A 23044-nucleotide genomic window follows, 5' to 3' on the forward strand; every position below is an offset into this window, starting at 1 on the left:
TTGTCCATTGGACACTGGTTTAAACGGGGCAGATGTGACATGTTTGATCACGTTACGGGTCATGAATTCTTTGAACTCAGCACTGGTAAAACATGGCCTGTTGTCGCTCACCAGGACATCGGGTAGGCTGTGTGTGGCAAACATGGCCCGCAGGCTTTCAGTAGTGGCAGCGGACGTGCTAGCCGACATTATCTCACATTCAATCCACTTGGAGTATGCCTCTACAACCACAAGCAATATTTTACCCAAGAATGGGCCTGCATAGTCGACGTGTACCCTAGACCACGGTTTGGAGGGCCAAGACCATAAACTTAGCGACGCCTCCCTAGGTACGTTGCTTAACTGCAAGCACGTATTACATCTGTGAACGCAGGACTCTTAAGTCCGCAACGATACCAGGCCACCACACGTGGGATCTGGCTATCGCTTTCATCATTACGATGCCTGGGTGGGTACTGTGGAGGTCATTGATGAAGGTGTCTCTGCCCTTCTTGAGGACCACTACTCGATTGCCCCACAGAAGGCAGTGTGTCTCTATAGACATTTCATCTTTGCACCGCTGGAACGGCTTTATCTCTTCCTGCATTTCCACTGGGACACTGGACCAGCTCCCGTGAAGCACACAGCTTTTGACTAGAGATAATACGGGGTCCTGGCTTGTCCAGGTTTTGATCTGCCGGGCAGTGACTGGTGATTGCTCACTCTCAAATGCTTCCATAATCATGGCTAGATCTCCGGGCTGCGCCATTTACACCCCCGTGGTGGGCAGCCTACTGAGAGCATCGGCACAGTTTTCTGTGGCGGATGGCGTAGTTGTATGCGGACAACGTGAGCGCCCATCTCTGGATGCGGGCCAATGCGTTGGTATTTATCCCTTTGCTCTCGGAGAACAGGGATATAATTGGCTTATGGTCAGTTTCTAATTCGAATTTTATTCCAAACGGGTATTGATGCATTTTCTTTACCCCATAGACACACGCTAACGCATCTTTCTCAATCATGCTGTCGGCTCGCTCAGCCTTAGACAGACTTCTGGATACATAAGCAACCGGTTGCAGTTTCCGGAAATCATTAGCTTGTTGCAATACGCACCCGACGCCATATGATGACGCATCGCATGATAGTCCCAAACGCTTACATGGATCATACAACACAAGCAATTTGTTTGAGCATAACAATTTTCTCACTTTTACAAAGGCATTTTCTTGGCTTTTGCCCCAAACCCATTCGCCCCCTTTTCGTAGTAAGACATGCAGTGGTTCTAACAGTGTGCTGAGACCTGGTAAGAAGTTACCAAAGTAGCTCAGAAGTCCGAGAAACGACCACAGCTCCATCACGTTCTGTGGTCTCGGTGCATTCTCGATTGCCTCCGTCTTCGCATTGGTGGGCCTGATGCCGTCCGCCACAATCCTCCTTCCCAAGAACTCCGCTTCAGGCGCCAGGAAAACGCACTTCGAGTGTTTTATCCTGAGCCCCACGCGGTTGAGGTTCTGCAGATGCTCGACTGTGTTCCGACCTGTGACCAAGATGTCGTCCTGGAAGACCATGGTGTGCAGGAACGACTTCAGTGAGCTTTCCATGTTTCGCTAGAATATTGCTGCCACCGATCGGATTCCAAACGGGCATCTGTTGTAAACAAAAAGACCTTTGTGCGTGTTGATGCAGGTGAGGACCTGCGATGATTCCTCCAGTTCCTGCGTCCATGTAGGCTGAAGTCAGATCCAGCTTTGTAAACGTCTTTCCTACCTCCATCGTTGCAAAGAGGTCGTCGGCCTTTGGTACTGGGTATTGGTCCTGCAGGGAGAAACGATTGATAGTTACTTTGTAATCGCCACAGATTCTGACAGTGCCGTCTCCCTTGAGGACTGGGACGATAGGACTGGCCCACTCGTTGCACTCGATCGGGGAAATGATGCCCTTTCTTTGCAGCTGGTCTAGCTTGACCTCTATTCTTTTTCTCATCATGTACGGCACTGCTCTTGCCTTGTGATGGATGGGCCGTACCCTGGAATTAGGTGGATCTGCATTTTTGCTCCTTGGAATTTCCCGATGCCTGGTTCGAACAGCGAAGGAAATTTGTTTAAGACCTGGGCATGCGAGGTGTCGTTAACGGGCAATAGCGCTCTGATGTCATCCCAGTTCTAGCGTTAGTGTTAATGCATTCATCACTCTTGATGGTGGACTCTGAGACATTTGAGGACGTGTAGCTGCAGGTATGTGACTTGCCCTATACGTTACGATTCGAAAACATCACTTTGTTCACCGTACTTGTAGCAGCACTTGTGTGCTGAGAGATTTGCTTCATATTGTTACTGGTGGCAATGAATGCCTGGGCTATCGCTATGGCCTTACTCAAGGTTTGGGTCTCTACAGTCAAAAGTTTGCGAAGTATGGTTTCATGGCCAATGCCAAGTACAAAAAAGTCTCCAAATGCCCTTCAAATTCGCAATGTCCTGCAAAGCGTCATAGCTCGGCGACATAACTCGCCACTTCCTGGCCTTCAGACCTTTTGTAGGTGTAGAACCGGTACCTCGCCATCAGAGCGCTTTCCTCCTGGGTTCAAATGCTATCGGACCAGTGTGCACAAATTGTCGTACAATTTCTCCGTGGGTTTCGCTGGAGTGAGCAGATTCTTCATGAGGCCATACGTTGGTGCCCCACAGACGGTGAGGAGGATCGCCCTTCGTTTGGCAGCGCTCTCTTCCCCATCTAGCTCGTTGGCCACGAAGTATTGGTCGAGTCGTTCCACAAAAGGTTCCCAATCCTCTCCCTCCGAGAATTTCTCCAGGATGCCCACTGTTCTCTGCATCTTTGGGTTCGCTATCTGTATCTTGTCGCTAGTTGTTGTGCATGGAGAAAGAATCAGATTGAATACTGTGAGCTCAAAGTAAAGTGTGACCTTAGTCTTTTATTGCAGGTCTCCAGAGTGCCTCTCCAACTTGTGAAGCCTCCTTAAATACCTGTGCTCCCATCCCTTGGGACTCCAAGGAATGAGTCCTCTGGTGGCTGTACAGAGTAAATATAAATTTACATATATAACAACCTCCGCACCACACCCGCTCCTTTTTCCCGGAACCGCTCCTTTTCTCCCGCACCTGCTCCCGGAACCGCTCCTTTTCCCCTGATCCGTCTTTGTTACCTCTAGACTTGACTATTCCAACACACTCCTGGCTGGCCAACTGCGTTCATCGCTACATAAACTTGAGATTATCCATAACACTGCTGCCCATGTCCTAATTCGCAACAAATCCCGTTCACCCATTATGCCTCTCCTCGCTGACCTACATTATTAAGCATAAAAACATAAGAAATAGGAGCAGGAGTAGGCCACCTGGCCCCTCAAGCCTGCTCTGCCATTGAATAAGATCATGGCTGATCTGATCATGGACTCAGCTCCACTTGCCTGCCCACTCCCCATAACCCTTTATTCCCTTATCGCTCAAAAATTTGTCTATCTCCGCCTCGATTTAAAAATTCTCCTTGTTTTCAAATCCCTGGCCTCGGCCTTCTCTAATCTCCAGCCCTTCAACTCCGAGATATTTGCGCCGCTCTAATTCTGTCCTCTTGAGCATCCCTAAATGTAATCGCTCAACCATTGGTGGCCATGCGTTCAGCTGCCAAGACCCTAAGCTCTGGAATTCCCTTCCTAAGCCTCACCGCCTCTCTACCTCCCTTTCCTCCTTTTAAGACATGCTTTAAAAGCTACCTCTTTGACCAAGCTTTTGGTTATTTGCCCTAATTTCTCCTTGTGTGGCTCAGTGTCAAATTTTGTTTTATAACGCTCCTAAAACACGCCTTGGGATGTGTTACTACATTAAAAGTGCTATATAAATCAAGGTGTTGTAAAACCCTGTAGATTTAGTTGCTTTTTTAATGTATTTTAAACCTGTTCTACATAGGATTTTCCAGGTCTGTGTCGTTTAGTATCATACCACATATGCATTTATCCAGTGAACCACTTTGCGAGTTCTGTGTCATAAGGACTTTTTCATATGGACTAGTTTGTTGGCAAGTTTTCCCAATTGACCATTCAAACTGCCCAAACAAGAATTTTGTGAAAATGGACAATACATCCTGCACCCATTTCTCTGATTTGGTTTTGAAAAAAATATTTTTCTATCACAGTCCCACCTAAGGTTTATTTTGATTGAATATTTTAATGGATCTTTGCAATATTATTAAGCTAGATTTCATGTACCAGTACTGATTTTGGTCAGTCCTGCTTTTGGTGTTGTACAGGCTGGATTATTCAATCCATATCTGGGAATGCATAGAGTATCTTTAATAGTGCATTAATAAATGTGATCAAAACAAAAAAAGCATATTTTATTTACATTTTTTTATTGCTGTAGGATGTCTTTATAATAAATTCTGTTAAATCATTTCCTGATCTATGCTGAGCCTGCATCTGCTTGCCAAAGAAATTCAAACCTGAATAAGATGATCTCATTGAAACACAAAATTCTTAAAGGGCTTGACTGGGTAGATGCTGACAGGCTGTTTCTCTTGGCTGGAGAGTCTAAAACTAGGGAACATAGTCTCAGGATAAGGGATCGGCCCTTTAGGACTAGGATGAGGAGAAACGTTTTCACTCAGGGTTGTGAATCTTTGGAACTCTCGACCCCAGAGGCTGTGGATACTCAGTCGATGACTATATTCAAGACAGAGGTTGATACATTTTTGGGCACTGAGGGAATCAATGGATATGGTAATAGGGCGGACAGGCGGAGTTGATGTAGAAGTTCAGCTATGATCATATTGATTGGCAGAGCAGACTTAAGGTGCCCCATCTAGCCTATTCCTATATCTTTTGTTCTTTGCCAGTTTGCAAAAGCTTGTATCATCTTTGACTGTGTTCCTTTTTTTAAATAATACAGGTTTTATTCCATGAAGATGGGAGTGTTAAAGGAATTTCTACCAATGATGTTGGTATTCATAAAGATGGATCACCAAAGGTGGGGTTTCTGAATTTTATACCTGTTTATGCTACTAATCAAAGGGTGACTATATTGTTAATTCAACTGTGTCTTTTCTTCCAAAGGTTTTTCATCCTTGTGCAGCTCACATTTAAAAAAAATTGTTCTTGGGATGTGGCTGATGCTGTCAAAACACAATTTTTTTTAATTGCCTATACCTAGTTGCCTAAAAAGGTGGTGGTGAGCCATTGGACTCCTACAGTCTTTGTGCTGATGGTGTTGGCTAGACAATTCTGAGATTTTGACTCGAGTCACTGTGGTATGCAACTTGAAGGTGAAGTCCACTTCTGGATGGTGTGTAACTTGGAGGAGATGATGTTTCCATGATCATGTTGCTCTTGTTCTTCCTGCTGGTAGAAGTCGTGGGTTTGAGAACTGCTGTTGAAGGAAGCATGGTTAGTTGCTGCACTGCATCCTGTAGTTAGAACATATTGCAACAAGAGTGCATCAGTGGTGGAGGGGCTAGATACTGAGTCCAATAGCAGAGGTGCCGGTCAAGCAGACTGCCTTGTCCTGGGTGGTGTTGAGCTTCTTGAGTATTGCTGCACCTGCACACACCCATGCAGGTAATGAGTAATCCATCATACTCCTGACTTGAGATTTCTAGAATATGGAGAGGCTTTGAGGTGTCTGGAGGTGAGCCACTCACCAGAGTACCCAACCTCTGCCCTGCTTTTGTAGCTACGTAATTGATGTGGCTAGTTAAGCTTCTACTCAGTGGTGACTCTCAAGATGTTGATGGAGGAGGACTTGCTGATGGTGGTGCCATTGAAGGTCAGGTGGGGGGGGAGAGGAGACAGGGTGGTTGGGTCTTATCTAGTTGAAGATGATCATTACCTAGCACATGATAGCCCAAATCTGAATGTTATCCAGGTCATGCTGTCGGCTGGCATGGGCTGTTCCATTATCAGAGGAGTTGTGAATGGAACTGAACATAGAATTGTCAGTTAACAGTCGCATTCTTTATATTATAATGGAGGGGTTTGGCACCCAACAACCACAACCATCTTCCTTTGTCTCCGGTATTCCTAGATAGTTTTCCTCTTGACCTCTCATTGATCTCTGTTTAGCTAGGGCTCCTCGATGTCATAACTTGCCGAATGCTGCCTTAATGTCAAATACAACTGCTCTCAAATCTATACTAAACCAATTTATTTTAAAATTATGTAAAACTTACCCATTTCAAAATGTCATTTTTAAATTAAATCGCAAGAAGCTTAAAATCCCAGTGCAATAGAAGACATTCTGTGTTTCACTTCCTTCAATCAGAAAATGTCCTTCAGTTGGAAAACAGTTGCTTTTGCTTTGTCCATGAATTTGTCTTAGATGTTGTGTTACACCATATCTTTCTCACATGAGCTGAGTGAGTTTACAAGCTGCAGTAGGCCCTACCAACAAGAGCAAACCCAGTAGGCATGGGGTGGCATCAGGAATTAGTGATATGATCATAATAGTCCTGGTGGTGACCTTCTGGATCATCATCCAGAAGGACTGAAGGCAGAATATGGGCAGTGCTGGTCATGTATATATTTCTGATCATTTGGAGTTAGATTTTTTTTTGACACTCCCCAAAGTTATTGGAAATTACATTCACTGTGTGGCATTTTTCCATGATAAACCCCAATTATTCTCCTTTGATGTGGCATTTCAAAGTTTCTTTGAAAATCTGGTCAAAATAGCAGCATTGCAGGGTGAATGATAGCTCAAATTTGAACTACTTTTACATTTTGTGCATTTTTTTTTGGAGAAGTCAGTCAACCCTTTAGTTCTAATTTGAATATGTTATATTTTAATTAATTGTATTTATAAATTCAAAAGGAGACCATTTGGATAAGATTCAATAGTGTCTTTGGTATTCTAGATTGTGCTGTAAAATGGGTTCCTTTGTTTCAATGAACTAAAGATCACGTATTCTCCTGAAAGCTTCATAAGATGCAATGTATAATATTCCAAAGGCAATAATTGAAATGTATTTCTTCACACTTTTACAAAGGGCACATTTGAAAGAGGAATGGAACTTCATGCCAAAGCAACAATATTTGGTGAGGGTTGCCATGGACACCTTGCCAAGCAATTGTACAGACAGTTCAAACTAAGGGAGAACTGTGAACCACAGACTTATGGTATAGGATTAAAAGAGGTAAATACACTTTAAATTTCTCCACAACAGTGTGTATAGCCACTTATAGCCACTTTGTTCATATTTTTGAGCTTTAAGCAGGAAGCTTGGTGAGAATTGTCTGCTTAACCAAGTGGCTTGCTACACAGGGTGATGACGGAAATTTGGTGAGAGTGGGAACTTAAGTAATTTAAACCAAGGGGCAACAGTAAATGAGTAAATATATAAATGATTATAAGGGGATAGCATTAAAATGATCTAAGTAGAGGAGGCAACAACAACAACTAACATTTATATTGCGCCTCTAACGTCGTAAAACGTCCAAGGCGCTTCATAGGAGCGTTACCAAACAAAATTTGACACCGAACCACATAAGGAGATAATAGGACAGAGCTTGGTCAAAGAGGTAGGTTTTAAGGAGCGTCTTAAAGGAGGAGAGAGAAGCAGAGGGGTTTAGGGAAAAATTCCAGAGCTTGGGTCCACGGCAGCTGAAGGCGCGGCTGCCAATGGTGAACCGATTAAAATTGGGTATGTGCAAGAGGCCAGAATTGGAGGAGCACAGAGATCTCACAGGGTTGTAGGGCTGGAGGAGGTTACAGAGATAGGGAGGTGCAAGGCCATGGAGAGATTTGAAAACTAGGATGAGAATTTTAAAATTGAGGCGATAACCTATATTTATATTTATATTCCATGTTCGATATAACACTTCATGTGTCCTGGATAGTACGTCTGCAGGAAGTGCCTCCAGTTGCTCGAATTCAAGTTCAGGGATTTTGAACTTGTGGACTGGTTGGAGTCACTGTCGGATTTGCGAGAGGCTGAGAATTTCCTGGAGCACACGTTCCAGGAGATGGTCTCCCCGCAGCTACAGAGAGTTCAGGAGGATAGCAAATGTGTGGCCATCTGGAAGAGACGGGCAATGCAGGAACTGCTTTCTGAAATGACAGTCTTGCTTTAAGAGAAGGCCGTTCTTGCTGCAATGACACTACGGCCACGCTACATTGGGCCCCCTGCTGAGACTAATGCCATGAAAACGGCCTTGCATGGTAAGTTTAGCGCTGGGCTAATTTAATTAGCAACTCGCGCCAAGTTACTGGTACTGTTGGCGCCATCAATTTCGGCTGCCATTAACACCAGCAGGCCATTAATGATCTCCAATTTCTAGGCCATAGTGATTAAAATGAAACCGAAAAAGGAGGCTTATGATGAATGTTGGGTTCATAATTCGGTAGAGGTCCAAGCTGAATACAAAATGTGCAAGGGAGAACTGAAAAAGGAAATAAGAGGGGCATAGAGAGTATGAGAATAGATTAGCGGCTAACATAAAGGGGAACAAAAACTTATTTTATAAACATATGAATAGTAAGAGTAGTCAAACGAAAGGTAAGGCCAATTAGGTACCAAAAAGGAAATTATCTTGTGGAGGTGGAGGGTATGGCTGAAGTACTAAATGAGTACGTTGCATCTATCTTCATTAAAGAAGAGGATGCTGCCAATGTCACAGTAAAGGAGAAGCTAGTAGAGACATTGGATAGGATAAAAGTAGATAAAGCGGAGGTATTTATACTGAAGGACATGGGTGCCACACTGGGCCTGCAGCAGGTGGTGAGAGAATCAACACGAGGGGAAAAACCTACTTGACTTCTCACTAATCTGCCTGTCGCAGATGTAACTGTCCATAACAGCATTGGTAGCAGTTATCACCGCACCTCAATGATGACGGACCATTTGCAACCATCTTCAGCCAGAAGTGCCAAGTGGATGAAAAAAAACTAAAGCGGTTGGCAGCGCTCAAAGTAGATGTCACCCAGTCCGGATGGGATGCGTCTTGGGTTGCTAAGGGAAGTAAGGGTGGAAATTATGAGGCTGTGGCCACAACTTTCCAGCCTTCTTTAGCTATAGGAATGGTGCCAGAGGACTGGAAGATTGCAAATGTTGCACCCCTGTTCAAAAAAGGGGAGAAGATCAAACCAAGCAACTGTAGGCCAGTCAGCCAAATGTTGGTGGTGCGGAAACTTTGAGACATTCAGCGGAGATAGAATTAATTGGCACATGGATAAATATGGGTTATAAATGAAAACCAGTGGATGTGGTGTATTTGGACTTTCAAAAGGCTTTTGACAAGGTCCCACACAAGAGATTGGTGTGCAAAATCAAAGCACATGGTATTGGGGGTAATGCACTGACTTGGATAGAGAACTGGTTGGCAGGAAGCAGAGAGTCGGGATACACGGGTCCTTTTCAGAATGGCAGGAAGTGACTAGTGGAGTGCCGCAGGGCTCAGTGCTGGGACCCCAGCTCTTTACAATATATATTAATGATTTAGATGATGGAATTGAGTGTAATATCGCCAAGTTTGCTGATGACACTAAACTGGGTGGCGATGTGAGCTGTGAGGAGGACGCTAAGAGGCTGCAGGGTGACTTGCACAGGTTAGGCGAGTGGGCAAATACATGGCAGATGCAGTATAATGTGGATAAATGCGAGGTTATCCACTTTGGTGGCAAAAACACGAAGGCAGAATATTATCTGAATGGTGGCAGATTAGGAAAAGGGGAGGTGCAATGAGACCTGGGTGACGTGATTCATCAGTCACTGAAAGTGTGCAGGCGGTGAAGAAAGCAAATGGTATGTTGGCCTTCATAGCTGAATTCAGGAGCAGGGAGGTATTCTTGCAGTTGTACATGGCCTTAGTGAGGCCTCACCTGGAATATTGTGTTCAGTTTTGGTCTCCTAATCTGAGGAAGGACGTTCTTGCTATTGAGGGAGTGCAGCGAAGGTTCACCAGACTGATTCCAGGGATGGCTGGGCTATCATATAAGGAGAGACTGGATCAACTAGACCTTTATTCACTGGAGTTTAGAAGGATGAGAGGGGATCTCATAGAAACGTATAAGATTCTGACGGGACTGGACAGGTTAGATGTGGGAAGAATGTTCCCGATGTTGGGGATGTCCAGAACCAGGGGACATAGTCTTAGGATAAGGGGTAGGCCATTTAGGACTGAGATGAGGAGAAACTTCTTCACTCAGAGAGTTGTTAGCCTGTGGAATTCCCTGCCGCAGAGTGTTGTTGATGCCAGTTCATTGGATATATTCAAAAGCCAGTTAGATATGGCCGTTATGACTAAGGGGATCAAGGGGTATGGAGAGAAAGCAGGAAAGGGATACTGAGGGAATGATCAGCCATGATCTTATTGAATGGCAGTGCAGGCTCGAATGGCCGACTCCTGCACTTATTTTCTATGTTTCTACGTGTTAAAGGCAAAGCATGTTTGACCAACTTGATTGAGTTCTTTGATGAAGTATTGGAGACGGTTGATGAGTGTAGTGCAGATGATGTGTATATGCACAAGGGACGTCTTAGCAAAATAGATATATATTAAGTGGAAACATTTCAGGGCTATGGGGAAAAAGCAGGGATGGCCCTCTCGCAATGAAGGCCAACATTTCATTCGCCTTCCTGATTACCTGATTACCTGCTGCCCCTGCAAACTAACTTTTTGGGATTCATGCACAAGGACCCCAGGTCCCTCTGCATCTGTCAAAGAGCCAGAACAGGCATGACGGGCTGAATCTTTTGATTTTTGAATTTGAAGTGAATTATGTTTTATGCAATGATAAGGAGCTAGGAGCTAAATTAAAAAGTAGGACCTCAAAAGTAGTAATCTCGGGATTGCTACCAGTGCCACGTGCTAGTCAGAGTAGGAATCGCAGGATAGCTCAGATGAATACGTGGCTTGAGCAATGGTGCAGCAGGGAGGGATTCAAATTCCTGGGGCATTGGAACCGGTTCTGGGGGAGGTGGGACCAGTACAATCCGGACGGTCTGCACCTGGGCAGAATCGGAACCAATGTCCTCGGGGGAGTGTTTGCTAGTGCTGTTGGGGAGGAGTTAAACTAATATGGCAGGGGGATGGGAACCAATGCAGGGAGATAGAGGGAAACAAAAAGGAGGCAAAAACAAAAGACAGAAAGGAGATGAGGAAAAGTGGAGGGCAGAGAAACCCAAGGCAAAGAACAAAAAGGGCCATTGTGCAGCAAAATTCTAAAAGGACAGAGGGTGTTAAAAAAAACAAGCCTAAAGGCTTTGTGTCTTAATGCAAGGAGTATCCGCAATAAGGTGGATGAATTAACTGTGCAAATAGATGTTAACAAATATGATGTGATTGGGATTACGGAGACGTGGCTCCAGGATGAGCAGGGCTGGGAACTCAACATCCAGGGGTATTCAACATTCAGGAAGGATAGAATAAAAGGAAAAGGAGGTGGGGTAGCATTGCTGGTTAAGGAGGAGATTAAGGCAATAGTTAGGAAGGACATTAGCTTGGATGATGTGGAATCTATATGGGTAGAGCTGCAGAACACCAAAGGGCAAAAAACGTTAGTGGGAGTTGTGTACAGACCTCGAAACAGTAGTAGTGATGTTGGGGAGGGCATCAAACAGTAAATTAGGGGTGCGTGCAATAAAGGTGCAGCAGTTATAATGGGTGACTTTAATATGCACATAGATTGGGCTAACCAAACTGGAAGCAATACGGTGGAGGAGGATTTTCTGGAGTGCATAAGGGATGGTTTTTTAGACCAATATGTCGAGGAACCAACTAGGGGGGAGGCCATCTTAGACTGGGTGTTATGTAATGAGAGAGGATTAATTAGCAATCTCGTTGTGCGAGGCCCCTTGGGGAAGAGTGACCATAATATGGTGGAATTCTGCATTGGGATGGAGAATGAAACAGTTAATTCAGAGACCATGGTCCAGAACTTAAAGAAGGGTAACTTTGAAGGTATGAGGCGTGAATTGGCTGGGATGGATTGGCGAATGATACTTAAGGGGTTGATTGTGGCTGGGCAATGGCAGACATTTAGAGACCGCATGGATGAACTACAACAATTGTACATTCCTGTCTGGCATAGAAATAAAAAAGGGAAGGTGGCTCAACCGTGGCTATCAAGGGAAATCAGGGATAGTATTAAAGCCAAGGAAGTGGCATACAAATTGGCCAGAAATAGCAGCGAACCTGGGGACTGGGAGAAATTTAGAACTCAGCAGAGGAGGACAAAGGGTTTGATTAGGGCAGGGAAAATGGAGTATGAGAAGAAGCTTGCAGGGAACATTAAGACGGATTGCAAAAGTTTCTATAGATATGTAAAGAGAAAAAGGTTAGTAAAGACAAACGTAGGTCCCCTGCAGTCAGAATCAGGGGAAGTCATAACGGGGAACAAAGAAATGGCGGACCAATTGAACAAGTACTTTGGTTCGGTATTCACGAAGGAGGACACGAACAACCTTCCGGTTATAAAAGGGGTCGGGGGGTCTAGTAAGGAGGAGGAACTGAGGGAAATCCTTATTAGCCGGGAAATTGTGTTGGGGAAATTGATGGGATTGAAGACCGATAAATCCCCAGGGCCTGATGGACTGCATCCCAGAGTACTTAAGGAGGTGGCCTTGGAAATAGTGGATGCGTTGACAGTCATTTTCCAACATTCCATTGACTCTGGATCAGTTCCTATGGAGTGGAGGGTAGCCAATGTAACCCCACTTTTTAAAAAAGGAGGGAGAGAGAAAACAGGGAATTATAGACCGGTCAGCCTGACATCGGTAGTGGGTAAAATGATGGAATCAATTATTAAGGATGTCATAGCAGTGCATTTGGAAAGAGGTGACATGATCGGTCCAAGTCAGCATGGATTTGTGAAAGGGAAATCATGCTTGACAAATCTTCTGGAATTTTTTGAGGATGTTTCCAGTAGAGTGGATAAGGGAGAACCAGTTGATGTGGTATATTTGGACTTTCAGAAGGCGTTTGACAAGGTCCCACACAAGAGATTGATGTGCAAAGTTAGAGCACATGGGATTGGGGGTAGTGTTCTGACATGGATTGAAAACTGGTTGTCAGACAGGAAGCAAAGAGTAGGAGTAAATGGGGACTTTTCAGAATGGCAGGCAGTGACTAGTGGGGTACCGCAAGGTTCTGTGCTGGGGCCCCAGCTGTTTACACTGTACATTAATGATTTAGATGAGGGGATTAAATGTAGTATCTCCAAATTTGCGGATGACACTAAGTTGGGTGGCAGTGTGAGCTGCGAGGAGGATGCTGTGAGGCTGCAGAGCGACTTGGATAGGTTAGGTGAGTGGGCAAATGCATGGCAGATGAAGTATAATGTGGATAAATGTGAGGTTATCCACTTTGGTGGTAAAAACAGAGAGACAGACTATTATCTGAATGGTGATAGATTAGGAAAAGGGGAGGTGCAACGAGACCTGGGTGTCATGGTACATCAGTCATTGAAGGTTGGCATGCAGGTGCAGCAGGCGGTTAAGAAAGCAAATGGCATGTTGGCCTTCATAGCAAGGGGATTTGAGTACAGGGGCAGGGAGGTGTTGCTACAGTTGTACAGGGCATTGGTGAGGCCACACCTGGAGTATTGTGTACAGTTTTGGTCTCCTAACCTGAGGAAGGACATTCTTGCTATTGAGGGAGTGCAGCGAAGGTTCACCAGACTGATTCCCGGGATGGCGGGACTGACCTATCAAGAAAGACTGGATCAACTGGGCTTGTATTCACTGGAGTTCAGAAGAATGAGAGGGGACCTCATAGAAACATTTAAAATTCTGACGGGGTTAGACAGGTTAGATGCAGGAAGAATGTTCCCAATGTTGGGGAAGTCCAGAACCAGAGGTCACAGTCTAAGGATAAGGGGTAAGCCATTTAGGACCGAGATGCGGAGGAACTTCTTCACCCAGAGAGTGGTGAACCTGTGGAATTCTCTACCACAGAAAGTTGTTGAGGCCAATTCACTAAATATATTCAAAAAGGAGTTAGATGAGGTCCTTACTACTAGGGGGATCAAGGGGTATGGCGAGAAAGCAGGAATGGGGTACTGAAGTTGAATGTTCAGCCATGAACTCATTGAATGGCGGTGCAGGCTAGAAGGGCCGAATGGCCTACTCCTGCACCTATTTTCTATGTTTCTATGTCGTGTTCCAAATTCAGTAATAAGACCATAAGAATTAGGAACAGGAGTAGGCCATCTAGCCCCTTGAGCCTGCTCCGCCATTCAACAAGATCATGGCTGATCTGGCCGTGGACTCAGCTCCACTTACCCACCCGCTCCCCATAATCCTTAATTCCCTTATTGGTTAAAAATCTATCTATCTGTGATTTGAATACATTCAATGAGTTAGCCTCAACTGCTTCCTTGGACAGAGAATTCCACAGAATCACAACCCTCAGAGAAGAAATTCCTTCTCAACTCGGTTTTAAATTGGCTCCCCCGTATTTTGAGGCTGTGCCCCCTAGTTCTAGTCTGCCCGACCAGTGGAAACAACCTCTCTGCCTCTATCATGTCAATCCCTTTCATTATTTTAAATGTTTCTATAAGATCACCCCTCATCCTTCTGAACTCCAACGAGTAAAGACCCAGTCTACTCAATCTAGCATCATAAGGTTACCCCCTCATCACCGGTATCAGCCTAGTGAATCGTCTCTGTACCCCCTCCAAAGCTAGTATATCCTTCCTCAAGTAAGGTGACCAAAACTGCACACAGTACTCCAGGTGCGGCCTCACCAATACCCTGTACAGTTGCAGCAGGACCTCCCTGCTTTTGTACTCCATCCCTCTCGCAATGAAGGCCAACATTTCATTCGCCTTCCTGATTACCTGATTACCTGCTGCACCTGCAAACTAACTTTTTGAGTTTCATGCACAAGGATCTAAAAGAGTTTCATGCACAAGGACCCCCAGGTCCCTCTGCATCGCAGCATGTTGTAATTTCTCCACATTCAAATAATATTCCCTTTTACTGTTTTTTTTTTTTCCCCAAGGTGGATGACCTCACATTTTCTGACATTGTATTCCATCTGCCAAACCTTAGCCCATTCGCTTAACCTATCTAAATCTCTTTGCAGCCTCTCTGTGTCCTCTACACAATCCGCTTTCTCACTAATCTTTGTGTCATCTGCAAATTTTGTTACACTACACTCTGTCCCCTCTTCCAGGTCATCTATGTATATTGTAAACAGTTGTGGTCCCAGCACCGATCCCTGTGGCACACCACTAACCACCGATTTCCAACCGGAAAAGGACCCATTTATCCCGACTCTCTGCTTTCTGTTAGCCAGCCAATTCTCGATCCATGCTAATACATTTCCTCTGACTCCGCGTACCTTTATCTTCTGCAGTAACCTTTTGTGTGGCACCCTATCGAATGCCTTTTGGAAATCTAAATACACCACATCCATCGGTACACCTCTATCCACCATGCTCGTTATATCCTCAAAGAATTCCAGTAAATTAGTTAAACGTGATTTTCCCTTCATGAATCCATGTTGCGTCTGCTTGATTGCACTATTCCTATCTAGATGTCCCGCTATTTCTTCCTTAATGATAGCTTCAAGCATTTTCCCCACTACAGATGTTAAACTAACCGGCCTATAGTTACCTGCCTTTTGTCTGGCCCCTTTTTTTTAAACCGAGGCGTTACATTAGCTGCTTTCCAATCCATTGGTACCTCCCCAGAGTCCAGAGAATTTTGGTAGATTATAACGAATGCATCTGCTATAACTTCCGCCATCTCTTTTAATATCCTGGGATGCATTTCATCAGGACCAGGGGACTTGTCTACCTTGAGTCCCATTAGCCTGTCCAACACTACTCTCTAGTGATAGTGATTGTCTCAAGGTCCTCCCTTCCCACATTCCCGTGACCAGCAATTTTTGGCATGGTTTTTGTGTCTTCCACTGTGAAGACCGAAACAAAATAATTGTTTAAGGTCTCAGCCATTTCCACATTTCCCATTATTAAATCCCCCTTCTCATCTTCTAAGGGACCAACATTTACTTTGGTCACTCTTTTCCGTTTTATATATCGGTGAAAGCTTTTACTACCTGTTTTTATGTTTTGCGCAAGTTTACTTTCGTAATCTATCTTTCCTTTCTTTATTGCTTTCTTAGTCATTCTTTGCTGTCGTTTAAAATCTTCTAGTTTCCCACTAACCTTGGCCACTTTATACGCATTGGTTTTTAATTTGATACTCTCAATTTCCTTGGTTATCCATGGTTATCCCTTCTCTTACCGCTCTTCTTTTGTTGAGCACTATGAAAGAGCTCCTAAAAGTCCTCCACTCTTCCTCAATTGTGCCACCCTTTAATCTATGTTCCCAGTCTACTTTAGCCAACTCCGCGCTCATCCCACTGTAGTCCCCTTTATTTAAGCATAGTACACTCGTTTGAGACACTACTTCCTCACCCTCAATCTGTATTACAAATTCAACCATACTGTGATCACTCATTCCGAGAGGATCTTTTACTAGGAGATCGTTTATTATTCCTGTCTCATTACACAGGACCAGATCTAAGATAGCTTGCTCCCTTGTAGGTTCTGTAACATACTGTTCTAAGAAACAATCCCGTATGCATTCTATGAATTCCTCCTCAAGGCTACCCCGTGCGATTTGATCTGACCAATCGATATGCAAGTTAAAATCCCCCATGATTACTGCCGTTCCTTTTTCACATGCCTCCATTATTCCCTTGATTATTGTCCGCCCCACTGTGAAGTTATTATTTGGGGGCCTATAAACTACGCCCACCAGTGACTTTTTCCCCTTACTATCTCTAATCTCCACCCACAATGAGTCAACATTTTGTTCATTAGAGCCAATATCGTCTCTCACAACTGCCCTGATATCATCCTTTATTAACAGAGCTACCCCACCTCCTTTCCCTTCTTGTCTATCTCTCCGAATTGTCAGATACCCCTGTATGTTTAATTCCCAGTCTTGGCCACTCTGCAACCACGTTTCTGTAATGGCCACCAAATCATACCCATTTGTAATGATTTGTGCCGTCAACTCATTTACTTTATTTCGAATGCTGCGTGCGTTTAAGTAGAGTGTTTTAATACTAGTTTTTAAACCATGATTTTTAGTTTTGACCCCTCCTGCCACCCCTTTATATTCATACATATTGTCCCTTCCTATCACCTTGTGGTTTACACTTACCCCAGTGCTACTCTGCTCTGTTGCCTCCTGCCTTTTGCATTCTTTCTTGGGGTCCTGTTCATCTGAGCTCTCACCCACTCTAACTAGCTCAGAGCCCTCTTCTGGGTTCCGAATACTCCTCGCATTGAGGCTCCGAGCTTTCAGGCTTGCCTTTTTATTACACTTTGATCCTTTATAATTTTGCTGTACAGTGGCCCTTTTTGTTTTTTGCCTTCGGTTTCTCTGCCCTCCACTTTTACTCATCTCCTTTCTGTCTTTTGCTTCTGTCTCCATTTTGTTTCCCGCTGTCTCCCTGCATTGGTTCCCATCCCCCTGCAATATTAGTTTAACTCCTCCCCAACAGCACTAGCAAACACTCCCCCTAGGACATTGGTTCCGGTCCTGCCTAGGTGCAGACCGTCCAGTTTGTCCTGGTCCCACCTCCCCCAGAACCGGTTCCAATGCCCCAGGAATTTGAATCCCTCCCTGCTGCACCGCTGCTCAAGCCACGTATTCATCTGAGCTATCCTGCAATTCCTACTCTGACTAGCACATGGCACTGGTAGCAATCCCGAGATTACTACTTTTGAGATCCTACTTTTTAATTTAGCTCCTAGCTCCTTAAATTTGTCTCGTAGGACCTCATCCCTTTTTTTTACCTATATCGTTGGTACCAATGTGCACCACGACAACTGGCTGTTCACCCTCCCTTTTCAGAATGTCCTGCACCCGCTCCGAGACATCCTTGACCCTTGCACCAGGGAAGCAACATACCACTTTGGAGTCTCGGTTGTGGCTGCAGAAACGCCTATCTATTCCCCTTACAATTGAATCCCCTTTGGGATGTTACAAAGGCATAGCTGACAACCTGTTTTAAACTTGCATTCACGGTACTGAAGTTTTGACTTTGGTCTGACTGTGAGTTTTAGATACTTTTGAAGCACGAGTGTTGATCATTATTCATAAATGATAGCAGATGGGAGGTTAGATACATTATCCATGCACCCCTTCCAATTGAGAGATTCAACGTGGTAAGTTTTCCAAATAAGTTTTTAGGTTATTTTAAATAGGTGCAAACCTTTCTCCAATAGAAGATATAAAGATAGTGTATAATCATTTGATCTTTGGAGCACTCTTTACCTGTTTAAACATTTTGCCTGTTCAAATTTATTGGGATTTCAAAAGAAGAAAATTTGAAATTTAGCATGTTACCTATAGTAGTACAGCGTCTCATCCGGAAGCCTCGGGACCGAGGCCACTCCAGATTCTGGGTATTACCGACTTCGGAAAGTATTTCTGACGTCCCGAATGGGGGGTGGTGAGGTAAGGGGGCGGCGAGGGGGGGGAAGGGGCAGCGGGCCGAGATAAGGAGCAAGCAGTGGGGCCAGGAGCACCCGGCAGGTGGCGGAGCTTGGATAGTCCAGCAGGCGGAGAGTCGACATAAGAAGGCGGGGGGAGGGGTGGGTGCGGCAGCGGGTCCTGGGGAGTCCAAGGGGCCTGGAGAGTCCGGTGGGTAACGGTGCTTGGAGAGTCCGGCGGGCTGAGGTAAGGAGTGGGGGCTCTGGCGGGCGGTGGGGCCTGGGGAGGTCACCGGCGGCCCAAGCAGGGGGGGGGGGGGGGGGTTGGCGGGTCCGGATTCCGGACAACCCTGCTATGGATCGTCCGGATTCCGGAACAGTACAGATTCTGGAACTCCGGATTTTTAACGTTGTACCTGTAATGCTTTATTATAGGTAATGCACCAATGTCGCATGTGCAAAGCCAAAATAAATCCATTCCACGATATATGAATTCATTAAAATTTGTTCTGTGGACAATAAATGGACTAAATGATCTGGCACAATCTGACATTCTGCAAATTTTATATTTGCCACACGTGATGTAATTTGCCAGCAGCGTTTTGCTACTTTATGGCCCCCTGACCTGCGAGAGAATAGTTCTGCAGGTCGGGCCATAAGAGCTGGAGCGGCATACTACTTCAACCTCCAGCGCGAGCTGCTCCAAGTGTGTGACGATTTTGAGACGGGCGACTGGGTGACGTCATCAAAACCCTGGTCGTCGTTTTGGAGCGTGGGCAGGAACGTCGGCAGGGCCCAGGTACAGAAGAGTGGAAAGCTCGGGACGGATGACTGGCAAGATGCGGTGAATGTTTATGGCGGAGGAGTGGTGAAAGATCGTGGAGGAGGTGCGACAGATGAGGGTACGGGGCCTAAAAGAGCCGAGGGCCCAGGGGCAGCACAGGCTAGCCCACACTGTGATATGTGTGCACGCTAGGTCCGTACAGCAAAGCAGATCTCCAGTCGTCCTGGTTAACCCTTGCCACTGGATAAAGTCCTAGCTCTGTCAAGCCCATGTGGTGGCTAGTGTGCAACGGTTAACATTGGTCCATCATCAAAACACCTGTGAGCTCGTGGAAGCAAGTCATCCTCGTTCGAGGGGCCGCCTGTGATGATGATGATGATGATGATTGTTACTTTGCATTAAAAACATTGCATTTATGTAGCGCCTTATCATATCTCGCAAACATCCCAAAGTGCTTTTAAATACAGTGAATTATGTCTTTTTAAAAATGCAGCCATTGTTGTATAGCTGGATGTGACGGCCATTTTGTATATAGCAATAGGCTATAAACAGCAATGAGATGTATGATCAATTTATCTTTGTTTTAGGGTTGAAAAGTCCTTGAGGCAATGAAATTGTCTTTTTTTTTTAATAAAAAGCTGATTGGAGTGATAATAAATAACCTGTCCAAGCATCAGCATATATAATGGCAAACTCTGGTAGTGCATCAGCAATGTACATGTGGTAGTATCTTTTTCAGAGATGGAAATTCATAATGTTACAGCATAGAAATAGATCTTTTACACAGTTACATAGAGAATACAACACCGAAATAAGTCATTTGGCCCAACTGGTCTCTCACGATCCTCCTCCCACCCCTCTTCATTTAACCCTATCAGCATATCCTATTCTTTTCTCCCCCATGTGCTTATCTAGCTTCCCCATTAATGCATCTTTTGGCAAGCCTGTGTTAGTGTTTTATCTACATGAACCACATTTAAATCCCATTCTTCTGCTTCCTCCCCAATTAATAATTCTTTTTTTTTAAGGAACTCATTCTTTTTAGAAAAAGACACCAGGCAATTTTTAACCTCAAAGTGGGTTTTGGTCAATGTAGAAGTAAAAAATTAAAAAAATCTCAGACCCTACTCTAACCAGCCTACTTCCGGTTTTAATGGAGGTGGGAGGGGGGGCAGGCAACCGACCCTCTCCCAGGTGCCGAGTTGGTTGCTTAAATATTATGAGGCTGCATGCCCCAGATTTAATCTATCTTCCAGGTTTAACCCAGGTCGGCTGGGTTTCCCAGGCCTCTGGAAACCTGGCAGCTAAAGGGGGGCAAGGACTGCTTCGTGAAAAAGGTAAGTGTCTTTATCACACTGCTTGTGTGCCAAGAAGAGCTGGAGTGCTTCCCCCCAGCCCACCAAGCTTCTCTGCCCTACATCGGGCCCCATCCCTGGGATTGAGGATCAGAGCTCATTCCCCATCACCGCCACCCCCCGCCCCCCCTCCTCTACTAAACCAGCTGCAGACTCCCTACCTGTTCTTCCAGAGTGTTCCCCACCTGACGGGGAGCCAAGCCTGTCAATCAGGCTGGCTTCCGAGCGGGGAACCTGCTGGAATAAAAAAGACGCGAGCTGCACAGTGTGCGGACTTTCGGGTTTCCTGGCCAAATCTCTTTCCCCCCCCCTGCTCACAAAACCCGCCCCAGTAAATACCGGGGCCATAGATTCTGCTTCAGCAACAGTTTGTGAATAAGAATGGCATATTCTAACCACCCTCAGTGTAAGAGTGTTTTTTCTAACCTTGCTTTCATTTTGTGATTTGTCTTGTCTTTCTGTCTTCTCGTTACTGTATTGCCAGCCTATGGAAATAATTTGTTACTATTCACCTTTATCAGAGCCCTTCACAATTTTCGAGACCTCGATCAAGTATTTTAACCTCAGTTTTAGTAAACAGAGCCCTAATTTCCCCCAGTCTCTCTTCATAACTATAAACCTGTCGCTCCTTGTAACATCCTAGTGAATCTATGCAGCTCCTTTTCTATTAGTATGATATCCTTCTGATAATGGGGCTTTCAAAACTGCACAGCATATTCAAACTGTGGACTAACTAAAGTCTTGCACAAGTTCAAAATTACCTCCTTTTTGCTTTTGTATTCTAAGCCTATGACTACAAAACCAAGGATTCCAATTTCATCTTTTTATAGCCTATCTACTTGTGCTGCCACCTTTAATGGCCAATGTATCTGTATTCACTTTCTCCATGCTTACTTTACTTTACATTTTTCTATCTTGAGCTACATCTGCCACCTATCTGCCCAGCATGCTGGTCTATCTATGTCTTCCTGCAATTTGTTACAATTCTAATCACAAATTGCCATACCTTCATTTTGGTGGTATCATATTTAAATATTGTTATCTCAATTCCTGTATTTGAATATAATTCCATTCACTTTTGATCTACTGCAGGGGTCCAGAAGTCAACCTTGATTAGCTGATTTAGCCAAGATTGAATCTTAAGTTTTCTCCTGGTCCATGTGGCTCAGTACCACAATAAGTGGAATTATTCTAGGAGGAGGTGATATATTCAGTTTGATAGAAATTTTAATTAAGTTGTGCCATGTTAATTCCAAATTTTAGCTCCATGTATGTTCATTTCAAATGTGTATTTTTACAGTATTCTTCCTTTCCGTTTGTCTCTGTTGTATTGCATAAAGTCTTGCCTCCCAACAGAAGCATTTATTGTGGTAATAGTAAATGTTTAAATTGTAATATATATTTATGACTTTCATTTTACTGGCAGATTTGGATTATTGATGAAAATAAATGGAGACCTGGCAGAGTGGAACACAGTGTGGGGTGGCCTCTGGATAGACATACATATGGTGGGTCATTCCTATATCACTTAAATGAGGGGGAACCGATGGTGGCTTTGGGCTTTGTGGTAAGTATATTAATTACTGTCACACTTCTATAATTGTAGTTGTAGTGTAAGGTGGTTTACTTACTGGGTAAGCTGAATAAAAATTTAAATGGAACTAGTCTTCTTTTCTTCTAATCATTAATGGTTTTCCTTCCCAATTTTTTGAGTAAATTTGACTAACTCTGGGATAGTTCTCAAGTAACTAAGCATAATATAATAGGGGTTTAGTCATTTTTGGAGCATTTTGTTTTAACCTTGCCAACATTTGGCCCTGAGCTTCTGACCCCATATTGTTCATCATCAAGATCACCTCTACCTCTGTAACATCGCTCGTCTCTGCTCCTTCCTCAGCTCATTTGCTGCTGAAACCTTCGTCTGAACGAAAGGCTGATGCCTTTGTTACTTTTGGACTTGACTATTCCAGTGCTCTCCTGGCCGGCCTCTCACCTTGCATCCTCCATAAATTTGAGCTCCTACTCTGCTGCACTTATCTTAACTCGCACCAAGTACCATTCACCCATCTACATCGGCTCCCGGTCCAGTAACACCTCAAATTTAAAATTCTCATCCTTGTTTTCAAATCACTCTATGGCTTTGCGGCCCTCCCCCCTTCCCAGCTCTGTAACCTCCTCCAGCCTTACAACCCTCCGAGATCTCCGCACTCCTTCCAATTCTGGCCTCTTGCGCATCCCCGATTTTCATCGCAGTCATTGCAACGTTAACATAGCACGATGCGTGAGCCTCCAAGTTTTCAGCGACAGCTGGGGAATTTACATTCAGTTAATTAAGTAAATCTGGAATCAAAAGCTGGTGTCAGTAATGGTGACCATGAAACTACTGGTTTGTTTAAAACTTTAAAATCTAATTAAATACATTACAGATGGCAGGGCAGGCGATGTGTTGCTGATGCAACATGTGGAAGCTGGTGGACACCATTGAGTTCCACCACGACCACATCTGCAGTATGCGTTTGCAGCTTGAG

The 23044-nt window shown here is 44.6% G+C and overlaps 1 protein-coding gene across 1 annotated transcript in view; it reads left to right on the forward strand.

Moving 5' to 3' along the window:
- Positions 1-23044, forward strand: part of etfdh (electron transfer flavoprotein dehydrogenase) — a 74878-nt gene that overhangs the window by 26368 nt on the left and 25466 nt on the right. The window contains exons 6-8 of the mRNA XM_070871779.1: positions 4878-4955; positions 6970-7116; positions 21943-22083. Of these exons, the coding sequence (XP_070727880.1) occupies positions 4878-4955; positions 6970-7116; positions 21943-22083 (366 nt within the window). The remainder of the gene's footprint in view (positions 1-4877; positions 4956-6969; positions 7117-21942; positions 22084-23044) is intronic.

The sequence above is a fragment of the Pristiophorus japonicus genome, chromosome 2 (assembly GCF_044704955.1).
Source record: "Pristiophorus japonicus isolate sPriJap1 chromosome 2, sPriJap1.hap1, whole genome shotgun sequence".
NCBI classification, from domain to species: Eukaryota; Metazoa; Chordata; class Chondrichthyes; family Pristiophoridae; genus Pristiophorus; species Pristiophorus japonicus.